Source organism: Alosa pseudoharengus, unplaced genomic scaffold (assembly GCF_046254945.1).
Source record: "Alosa pseudoharengus isolate Yale_2024_CS ecotype anadromous, Long Island Sound unplaced genomic scaffold, YU_APseudo_1.1 YU_APseudo_1.1_scf_11, whole genome shotgun sequence".
NCBI lineage: Eukaryota > Metazoa > Chordata > Actinopteri > Clupeiformes > Clupeidae > Alosa > Alosa pseudoharengus.
The window spans coordinates 41,421,327-41,433,699 of NW_027468576.1; the positions used below are offsets into that span (position 1 = coordinate 41,421,327).

General features: G+C 40.3%; 1 protein-coding gene across 1 annotated transcript in view; it reads left to right on the forward strand.

The window, feature by feature from the left end:
* The first annotated feature begins 1,414 nt into the window (after positions 1-1,414).
* Positions 1,415-12,373, forward strand: part of LOC143114134 (5-hydroxytryptamine receptor 3C-like) — a 30,308-nt gene continuing 19,349 nt past the window's right edge. Inside the window, exons 1-4 of the mRNA XM_076275613.1 lie at positions 1,415-1,444; positions 1,652-1,712; positions 1,808-1,980; positions 2,149-2,193. Of these exons, the coding sequence (XP_076131728.1) occupies positions 1,415-1,444; positions 1,652-1,712; positions 1,808-1,980; positions 2,149-2,193 (309 nt within the window). The remainder of the gene's footprint in view (positions 1,445-1,651; positions 1,713-1,807; positions 1,981-2,148; positions 2,194-12,373) is intronic.

Here is a 12,373-nt window from a genome sequence, read left to right on the forward strand (position 1 = left end):
CAATGATGGAAGAAGTCCAGACACATACTTATTGATCAGATGGATAGTATGTGTGCTTGTGTATATGGTCGTATTCACACACTAACACACCCTCTCCCCCTCTTTGCTTCTACGGGAATTTTTTCCAATAGAATAGAGTTTTATGAGTTTAGGTCAACGAGGACTGCAGGCCATAGCAAATGGAAGTTCAAAACTTATAATATTGAAAATAACCGATATGCAGATATTGCAGACGTTTTTGTCCAAAATAACGTACATTATATTTTAGCCAAGAACCAAACGGGACACACCAGAGAGATAACTCACCCTCCCTTCAATATTCCCAAAGAAATTCCATGCAGGCTTTCGTTTATGTTTGGAGGACACACTGCCCCCACTTTCTTTATTTCCCTTTTATATATTTTTACAGTGTACTCAGGAATGGACAGCTAGCACGCTGTTTACAGTGTACTCAGGGATGGACAGCTAGCACGCTGCTTACAGTGTACTCAGGGATGGGCAGCTAGCACGCTGTTTACAGTGTACTCAGGGATGGGCAGCTAGCACGCTGTTTACAGTGTACTCAGGGATGGACAGCTAGCAGTTGTGAGGAAATGATTGCTGAATGTGACAACAATGTTCTGGGCTTGAATCTGTACGATCGCTGACTGCACCTTTAAGTTGAGGCAAAGGTCTATCAAAAAATTTGTTGATAATATATGTTTGACAATGGATTTACATGTATAATAAACTATAATTCAGCAGTCGTTTTTGACACAAAACTAATAAACATAAAAATAACACAACAGGAGGGTTAAGTGATATTGCACAGTGTGTACTCTCTTCTGATATACAGTACAGGCCAAAAGTTTGGACACACCTTCTCATTTCAATGCATTTTCTTTATTTTCATGACTATTTACATTGTAGATTCTCACTGAAGACATCAAAACTATGAATGAATGCAAAGTTATTTGGCCCACAGATGAATATTTGTCAAGTTATGGCTTGCTGAATATGGTATTAAATAAAATAAAAAAAATAGCAACTTTGAAGAAACTAGAATATAAGACATGTTTTCAGTTATTTCACACTTTTTTGTTAAGTACATAATTCCACATGTGTTCATTAAGTTTTGATGAATCTACAATGTAAATAGCCATGAAAATAAAGAAAACGCATTGAATGATAAGGTGTGTCCAAACTTTTGGCCTGTACTGTATATACTGTATAATAACAGAAGTGTCAGCAATACAATATTGTCTCAAAAATGAAGGCTCATTTGCTTAATGTGATGGACAACATGTCATGGTCCTTCCAGAAACCATAACAAATGAGCCTCTGATTTGTCTATGCAAAAATAGGAAATCGCATTTATAGTCAATCCGGCGACTTTCTCACAGCACAGTCTCTGTGTCCAGCACTCTGAGGTCCAATGGCTGCATTTCATCTACACAGCAAAGAAGTAAGATACTTTCCAATCGCAATGTTGAATCATATGACATGCCATATCAATGTACATACGTACTTAATTTACAGTGTACATTCACCATATGACAATGTTGAATCATATGCACATATGTACTTCATTTACAGTGTACATTCACCATATGACAAATTAATGATAATGTAATCCACATTGTTGCATATTTGTTTAAATTATGTATCACAGGACAAAAAGCAATGGACAACTATTTCTATCAAAGTCGTGGTCTATGGCTTAGTAATTCAAGGTAAGGCATAAGATAGGCCTATGTAAGCTCTTCACAATCTACATGCTATCAAACTCTTAACGCAGCATCAGCAATCTTTGTCTCATATCTTGCAGCTCTGTTTTTGGAGTCTGGGGTGACATTAAACTGCTCTGAGCCAACCACTGAGTCCCTTCTGGTTTCATTCAATACAAGCATATTCAACATGTCACCTGTGCGTCCTGTCAACAACCTGAACACCCTCACTAATGTCAGCATCTCCTTCATTCTCTACGGCATTCTGGGAGTGGTGGGTCATCAGCCGCATTCTAATACCATTCTAATAAAAAAAAAATCTGATTTTCTCACCTCCTCGTGAACTGTGTAAATATCTGTGGGGTGGTTATGACTTAAGAACGTCACTGTGTTGACAATGATGTTTAACTCCACACTTGTTTGTACGTGTGTGTATTTTCAGGATGAAAAGGCGCAGATGCTGAAAACTTTAATCTGGTTCGATATGGTGCGTGCATGTTTAATCTGGTTTGATATGGTGCGTGCATGTTTAATCTGGTTTGATATGGTGCGTGCATGTTCAACTTAAATACTTGAGTATGTACACGAAATGAACATCAGTATGAACCACTTAGTCTAACCCTAACACTTAGTCTTATAGTATTATTATGACCGCCGCGCAGCGAAGCGGCGGTCATATAGGTTTAGTCAGAATTTTTTTTCTTTTCTTTTTCGCATGCCCAAATTTCCGTCAATGATTCACGGGACACTGAAAGACCGGGGTACATGAAACTTGGTGGGCATGTAACCCCACATGGATAGCATGGATCCATCGTTTTTCGTTTTGATCTGTAGCCCCCCCGCTGGACTGGACCCCCCGAAAGGAGGGTAGGGCAGACACAGTTTTCTGTGAATATCTCGAAAACCGTAGGGTTTAGGAGGACCATTGTTTTTTTGTATGTTGATCTCAAGGGGCCATGTCAACCCATTCCATAACCACTCATTTCATGTATAGCGCCACCTAGTTACTATGACCTAACATAGTCAAAACTGCACAAAATTGGAAGTGTAGGATCATTATGACACCCTCTGAATGCACGCCAAGTTTCGTGGAATTCCGTTCATGGGGGGCCACACAATAAATTAATTTATGTTACTATACACCAACTGGCCTGTAGGTGGCCGGAGACAGTTTTCTGTGAATATCTCGAGAACCGTAGGGCCTAGGAGGTCCACCTTTTTTATGTATGTTGGTCTTAAGGGGGCATGTCTACCCATCCCATTACCACTTATTTCATGTATAGCGCCACCTAGTTAAAAATTAAAAAGCAAAAAATTAGGTGTTTTCATCACAATATCTCTGGCTGACAAGGTCAAAACTGCACGAAAAGTTAAATTAAAAGTGTAGGATCATTATGACACCCTCCGAATGCATGCCAAGTTTTGTGTACTTTCGTTCATGGGGGGCCTTACAATAAAATAATTTATGTGTACATTTAGTAACGAACACCAACAAGGATTCCCGGGACACTGAAAGACCGGGGTACACAAAACTTGGTGGGCATGTACCCCCACATGGATAGCATGGAACCGTCATTTTTCGTTTTGATCTGTAGCCCCCCCGCTGGACTGGACCCCCCGAAAGGAGAGTAGGGCAGACACAGTTTTCTGTGAATATCTTGAGAACTGTAGGGCCTAGGATGACCATTTTTTTCCGTATGTTTGCCACCAGGGGTCATGTTAACCCATTTCATGTGCACACATGTGCACAAACAGATACACACACACACACACATACATTCACAGTAATCAAACGTATGACACATACTCACACAGTAGACATATGTACGCTTGCATGCATAGGCACATACGCAGGCACACACACACACACACACACACACTCACACACACACACACCCACACACATAACATAACACAAACAATCAAGAATTTCTCAGAATTATGAACAGGCAAGATGGAGGTGGGGTTGTATAAAATGAATTTTACATGTGAAATCTATGAACTAATCATGTTTTGGTACTTGTTGTCTAGCAGATACCAGTAAGAATTGAGTGTGGATAATGCAATTTAGTGAGATAGTTAGAATCATTTAGGCCTTTCAGCGTGATTTTTTTTTGTGGAAAAAATGTGCTGGACTGGGCGGCGGTCATATTTTCAACACGAGACAAATAGATAGATAGATAGATAGATAGATACAGAGCCGGACAGTAACGGAGTACATTTACTTGAGTACAGTACTTGAGTACAGTTTTGAGGGATCTGTACTTTACTCGAGTATCATTGTACTCTTTACTCCGCTACATTTCTATCCATAACCATGAGTACCCGTTACTTTAAAAAAGAAAAAAAGAAAAATCTCGGAAACCCTCAATTTGTTGTTTCCCTCTCAAACGTGATTGGATTGTGCAGGCGCCACTGATTGGTACAGCCTATCAGCAATCACCTTCAGCTTTCCGCCAAAGTCAACTCCATGGTCAGATTTAGATATGAGACGAAACCATGGACGAAACAATCGATGAAGACGCAGCAGGTTACTGGATGCCGGGAATGTGCCAACCCGTGGTCCCACCTCGCCAGACTATTTCAATTTGCTGAACAAGTTAATGATAGTTTTCGCTTCAAGTGTTTCAATTACAAAATAGTATTTTGTATTTGAAATATGTATTTCAATTCCTTTTACATTCTCCACATTAACATTTTTCATAACTCCATGTAGGACGTTTCTGTACATAAACATAAGCACTGTGGCAGTAGTAATGCAATATTTAGAAAATATACTCTTGTACTCTTGATACTCAAGTACTTTTAAAAACAAGTAATTCAGTACTTTTACTTAAGTAGACATCTGACTGTTGTACTTTTACTTGTACTTGAGTAAAATTTAGCAAGGGGTATCTGTACTCTTACTCAAGTAATGGAGCTGTGTACTCTGTCCGCCTCTGGATAGATAGATAGATAGATAGATAGATAGAGATACTTTATTTATCCAGAAGGAAATAAAACTAATGCAGACATGTTGAAGCGGATGCAAAACTTCATAGTGTGATTTGCATATTTTTTATTCATGTTTTCTATGTATTATGTTAAATTATTATGGGCTGTTCTTTGGAGGCGCTCATGATATTTGACACTGACTGCCTATAAAACTCTCACATAGGCTGCCATGGCAAGAAACGTCATGAGAGTTGTTTTAGAGTCAGCTGCCATAGCAACAAACATCATGAGAGTTGTTCAAGGGCGTAGGCGAACGTTCGGAAAGTGTAGACAATATGGGCGGCTTTGAGGCTAGAAATCGACCACTTCGAGCTAGCATTCCATTGACCCCCATTCATTTTGGCGTCACTTTGACATCAAATAACGTTACATCTGAAGCGTTTTAAGCCTTTATAGGAACCTTTTCTATTTTCGGAGAAATACAACGTTGTATGACTGGCATCATAACCTCGTACAGTGGGCATCGCTTTCAAATGGCCACTTCAGTCGCGCATTACGAGGCGTGAAGCTGCGTGAAGCTTTAGTACCACAGTACATCGCTCTGCCTGCCGCCCCTTCTGAAAAAGCACGATTTACTGCGATTTAGGCTACTTGGGTATGGCTTGACTACACGGTGGTAACGAAAATCGGAATCGAAATTTGCTGTCTACATTATTGTCAGTGTTGGGGTAACGTAACTACGCAAATCAAAACAGTGGTGTGATAATTGAGCCAGTAGAGGAATAACTGTTCAGAATTAATCTGTAGCCTTGGGTAGGCTTCTGCGACGTTTTTAACAGGCTACGCTATAGAGGCTTAGACAACTATGACCCACGTTTTGGTTTCATAAATTAATTTGCCCTACTTCTTGACTGCAATGTAGTCAATTGACTGTTTGACATGTCATTTTTATTTTTCTGTACAATAAACAAATACATCTGCTTTATGCCGCAGAATTACATTCATATTTGGAACTTACATAGTCCAATGCATCGTTACACTACAGTGGGCATCGCTTTCAAATAGCCACTTCAGTCGCGCATTACGAGGCGTGAAGCTGCGTGAAGCTTTAGTACCACTTTCAGCCACTGAGTGTCGCTCTGCCACTGTACATCGCTCTGCCTGGCGCCCCTTCTGAAAAAGCTCGATTTACCTCGATTTAGGCTACTTGGGTATGGATAAGGCTTGACTACTGGTAACGAAAATTGAAATCGAAATTTGCTGTCTACATTATTGTCAGTGTTGGGGTAACGCAACTACGCAAATCAAAACAGTGCTGTGATAATTGAGCCAGTAGAGAAATAACTGTTCAGAATTAATCTGTAGCCTTGGGTAGGCTTCTGCGACGTTTTTAACAGGCTACGCTATAGAGGCTTAGACAACTATGACCCACGTTTTGGTTTCGTAAATTAATTTGACTTCTTGACTGCAATGTAGTCAATTGACTGCTTGACATGTCATTTTTATTTTTCTGTACAATAAACAAATACATCTGCTTTATGCCGCAGAATACATTCATATTTGGAACTTACATAGGCCTAGTCCAATGCATCGTTACACTACATTAGTGTTTCCCAAAACCATAGTAGGAACGAACGTTCGCAACCACTATCGTAAAGTTGTGTAGTTACAACTACACCTCTCGACCTGTGGTAGAATGCTAGTAGAAGCATAGTTCCAGTGATCTTCATGTCAAAGACGTCACTGACGCCAGTTATTTGTTTGCAAATGAATAATTAAAAATATATTTAGGTTTCTAATTGATATTTACACTTCTAACCACCATACATCCATATTTTAAAATGGCCAAGGCAGAAAATACATACATTAAAAGTCAATTTGCAGCCATGTGCACGTAAGTAAAATTCACACACCTGCAGATAATAATAAGGTGGTGCACACTTTTTGACGAGTCAGCTGAGAATATGTAGCCTTTGATTTTCATGGGGGGGGGGGTCCTTGTTAGTTTACACAAACCAAGCCAAGAAGGCGGATTCTGATTTTGATTATATGATCTGCACAAAAGATAAACTTAGGTAAACAACGATGTCAATATTGTTGTCAAAATCTTAACCCAGATTCGAACTCTTGGACAGGGGACTGGTAACTGCTGTGCAACGGCGGCTGTCATCTGCCGGCCTTAACGCAATGCGCCACAGAAGTATGTGCAGGTGCCCGTTCACGTGCTACTAAACGTCATTAACCACCTTAGTCCAGACTACTGAAGTTTGGAAACTATCATGGTCCAAACTTACAGTACTATGTAAGTACGACAGTTTTGGGAAACAGTCGTAACTTACATGTTGGTTAGTTGAACGATGCATCCTGTTAGTAAAAAGCTAACCTCCGTAGTTGTACGGGAAACGCACCCCATGTAGGCCATTAGCCATCTGTTTATTTTATTTTATGAAGCCTACACAGTAGATCTCATGCCACATTCTCACTTTCAATAGACAGATGCAATAGCCATTGGTCAAGTATTGAGTATAAAGCAATTAAGATAGTACCCTATACAAAAAGTACTTCATACTATCATAAAAATTCGTTAAAACGAATAGCATTTTGCAACTTGACAAAACACTGGATTAAATATCGTAGGCACAGGAGAAAACTTGTACATCCATTGGCCCGTGGGGAGATCACATGCCAGTTGCCTCTCCCTTCAGTGCTATGACTCGTTCGGCTGTGAGCTTGTTTCGCCAAAAAAAACTCTATTGCAGATATCAATGCGTCTTTGTTCATGGGTTTGGCCTCACAGCAGAGGCTTAGACAACTATGACCCACGTTTTGGTTTCGTAATTTGCCCTACTTATTGACTGCAATGTAGTCAATTGACTGCTTGACAGGTTATTTTTTTTTCTGCACAATAAACAAATACATCTGCTTAATGCCGCAGAATTACGCACTTGGCCAGCCTATAGAACGGGCACATTTTGGAGAGAATAGAGAATGTACGCACGCAAGAATCTGTAGGCTATTTGTGGCTGGTTACCAGCAAACAATGTTTAATGCATTAACTCAAGACGTCAAACCTTTTCTAAACAATACAAACAGAAATGATGCAGCAGGCAGCAAATATAGAAGAGTCATTTCCAGTGGAAGAACAAAATGCTGAATGAAGCCCAAAGATATGAAGGCATATCTGGCAAGTTGTTATTTTTTGAAGACGTAAATGGTTGGGCTACAGGCCTAGTTTGCAAGAAGGAGACATAAAGCGTGAGCATGCCACACTATCCACAGCTGTGGTAGCGGGGGGTAGGAGGATTACTGTTAGCGCAGGATTTATATAAAATTCTTCAACAGAAGGCCTTGACTCGAATGCAGGCTTGCCCAAAAAAAAAGGCCTGTGGTTTGTGCAGCCTAGGTCAGTGAGTTAGAGTCCTCTAGACTTCTTTTAAGCTGTCTCAGAGGTGGAAAGTTGCGTTCGTTGGGGGCAGGGCCGGATTAACAATTCATAGACCCTTGGGAACAAATGTCTGATGGCCCCCCCTGCCCCCCAGCCAATATGAATCGGGCGGTCAGTTAATAGGCCTATCTGTGAGGCCAAGCCTCATCAAGTAGCCCGTTTGTTTACAACTAACATTACATTTAATTAAACTGCTTATAGGCTATGCCGAAATAGTTTCAACATTTTGAATATCAGTGTCGGGTGAATTAGGAAATGCCTTATGGCTGAAAGCTGCTTGGGATCCCCCCTGTCAAGCAATAACCATACAAAAAGTTAAAAACAGATGACATGATGTGCGTCACTGACATAATGCGCAAATAATATAGCCTAGATATTCCAATATATTCGAATACATGTGTTTATTTTAGAGGGGATATTCGAACGTCATTTTTGAGCAATTTTGACAGCCCTAGTCCACTGTAGGCTACGCCAATCGTCTATTAACACCTTCCACCTAACCCCGGTGAGTGGGGGTCACTATAATGCGTGTGAAATAGCACCATTGAGTAGCCTATGCGAAATAGCCTTAAAATCGTTTTGGTGTTGTGTGCCTTCTGGTTTCTCCACCTACTGGTTTCCTTGCGCGTGCATGCGCTGCAGCAGTTGTCAGACATTCACAAACAAGTTGTTTTAGGCGGTTTGAAGTCGCTTTTCATACGCCATGAGCACTCGGCTACATTACAGCCACTCGGACAAAAGACATGTAAAAAATATATATGTTTTAAAAACTAGCATTAAACTGGATTCGATCCCGCAAAAGCAACACACGGGTGACTCTCTCCATCCTGATTCCCTACTCTTTGAACCAACTAATATGTTACGCGAATCAATTAACTATTGTAGGCTACCATTAATTAATATCGTAGGCAACACCCAGGTAACATGTTGTCCAGGCTATCTGAAACAAGGGGTTGCCTCTCATCTACAACAACTGGTTACCTTGGGCTGCTACAGTCGTCAGTGCACTGTGCACAGTAGGCCTATGCTACTCTTTGTGGTTGATCAACTAAAAATAAAAGATGTATTTGGTGATGACATTATTGTTGGCCTAGTAGACCTAAATTCTGAGAAATTAAATGGTACGAGAAACGATCTACATAGCGCACAGTGTTGTGCGGTCTGCCCGAAATTAAGCGGTCGCCCGCGGATGACCGCGGTCACCTACGGTTATGAGTCATAAACAAAATATTTTAATGATATTCGGGTCATTTGCGGGCGGGTCAGTTAAAATTAATTAAATATATATTTTCTACAAATAGGCCTACTTAAAATATCACGAGAAGGCTAGCATCAATACAGTAAAGCATCAATACAGTCAACAGTAAAGAAGCTGAAGACTAGGGTTGGGTATCGTTTCAATTTGAACGATTCCGATTCCAATTCCGATTTCTTATTTCGATTCCGGTTCCTAACGATTCTCGATTCCGATTTTTTTTAAAGGCAGGGTCAAAAAAAGTTTAGGATATTTTAAATGAGCTAGCTAACCAACGGTCTTTCTCAGGGTATCTGCACATTTTCCAAGTGCAAATTTAAAGACTTTTAAAGACCTTTTCAAGACATCTAAATGAAAATTAAGACTATACCACGGCAAAAAGATATATAAGACTGTTTAATGCAATAGTTTTTTTTCCCTACTAATTTTAACCCCCACCCCATTTTGGATGTCTACAGAAGTTACCAAAAATATTTTGGCGAAAGAAAATAATTGTGTGTGAATTACCTTCACAGCTATAAATGCCCAATTTTAGGGTCTGGACTGCTTGCTTTTGAAGCTGGCTGTACTGTACATATTTGGTTTTGCTTACTGCTGAGGCTGTTCTTCACCTGTGTCTGTAGTAGCCTAGGGCTACTTGCCAAAGACATGTGCACTGGACTGGATTCCCTTAAATATTTTTTTCAAAGTTAACTAAGCTATTTACATATTTTAATAAGCCTACTTTATATAATTTACTATGTGCATCTATTGTCCATATGCAGCACAGCAAATTAAAGTTAATCCACTACTTTACATTTTGCATACCAGTTGTATCTAAACCAACCAAAGCTTGACTGAAACATTGTAAAACCATTGACTTGTTTTAAATTAATTAAGAGACAGGTCCTCTTCGCATGATCCTGCTGAAAACTGCTGGTTTCATCTCAAGCACGCACGTTATGAACGCACGTATTTTTATGTAGCAGTCGCCGACATTCAAAGCATATGCGGTTATATTTCACAACTTTTGCTAAGTAGGCCTAGCCTACTGGGAAACGCTGGCAAGCAAGCTGCTGGCAGATATTACAGGTAGGCTATTATAACTTAAGACAGATATTTTCTTCCCTAGGCTAGGCCAGCAACACACGCTGGAAAGATGCAAACAGATCAACTTAACATACCGGTATACAGTATTTCCTCCTGATTGCGAAGAACTGCACATAATTTCACCAGCAGTCTTCGCGTCCATAGTTTGTGAAACGATGCTGCGTCCGAGCAAAGACTTTAGATGCCAAGCGCAACTCCAAAAAGGAGAACAAATAAACGTCCGGCTTGAGGCTGCGCCGGACGCCGGACAGGGCTTTTAAAATCCATATGTCCGGCCTAAATTCGAACATATGGCCAACCTATCGCTAACTGGCTTACCAACTCTTTCTCCCGCTCATTCTACCGTAGGCTCCCTCATTCCACGTAGGCTACCCTGTCTATCTCTCAGGCCTCAGCTACACCACGAAAACGCCAGGCATATTATTTTGTACATAGGCCTACTGTATTATTACCGTTTTCACACCTTTAACCAAACCCGTGAAAAACATCTTCACTCTGCAACCACTACACTTCCTCCCGTAGCCTAATAGCCTATCACGTATACAATTGCGTTTTAAATACACGAAACTGGATGGAGACATCACTCGCTCTCTTGCACTCGCTGGCGGTCCCATACGCACATTTAATACCTCTCTTTCGAAAATTCAGTTGTAGCCTATTTAAGACTTTTTAAGGATCCTCGGGAACCCTGCTTTCTGAATGAAATAGTCTGACCTTCTCCATGAATTTTAATTCTATTAACTATGCGCTTCTTCGTTGGTGTTCAGACGTTTCTTCTTCCTGTCGGCAGACTGGGAATCGAAAGTAGGAATCGAAATTTAAACTTTTGAACGATTCCGGGAAAATCGCAAAGATAGTCCCGGTTCCAACCAATACTCGATATTCGATACCCAAGCCTACTGAAGACGCGAGTTAAAATAATAAAGACACCCCTTCAGGAAAAGCGATATAGGCTATGGGAAATATTGCGAAAAGTTCTTAAAGAAGATGACAGTAGTACAAGTTATGGGCCCACTTCCCCGATAACGACGGAGACACGCTCTTAAGAGGGTTTTCTACGATTCATCTTACGATCGTTCGTTTGTTTTTTCCGACTGTTTCCCGAACATGCTCGTAGCGTGAACGCGCGTGCACTTCTCTTAAGACGCTCTTAAGGGGAGCTGTCCACGTTAATAGTTCTGAAATATCCTCTAATTTGACGTGATTTGGCGGTGATGTCAGGTGACTGCACGTCACAGCTATAGGCCTACCATTTAAACTTCGGATCTACACATTAATTCACATCAATACGAAAATAGAAACACTTTGACATCTGCATGTAAGCATCCCAAGTAGGTTATATACCACACAGGGACATAAATAATTGTAATTATTTTAAGATTAGATTGTTGCACCATGCAATAATTTTCGCGGTGTCACTTAAGAACACGTTTAAAGATAAGAAAGAAGTCGAGTAAGAAAGAGAGGAAATGTGTACAGTAGGCTTAGATTTTGATGCAGTAGGCTATAGCCTACAGACTAAACCACATGTAGCTTTCTCTGCTTTTTACCTCATAGGCCTAATAAAATATTCACTTAGCAAAGATAATGTCAAACTATTCTGGCAACGTCTCGTTTCATAACTTGATTGCATTTTTGTCCGCTTTTCATCACATTATTATGACCATTAAATGTAGGCTATTTTGCACGCTAAAATCTGATTCATCACAGGTAAACACAATAAAGAATGGGAACGTAAATTGGATTATGTATTCTAAATTGTAATTCCTTTGTATGTCCTGTTGGTGACCTCAGTGAGAAGTACTGTTAAGACGCTCTTAGCCGGTAACGAGTACTCTGGAGCACTCGTAGATCTACGAGTGTTTTCACAACGCTCTTAAGCTACGATGGTTTCGGGAAACAGTCGGCAAATCTTAAGACATTCGTAAGAGGGACTTTACGACG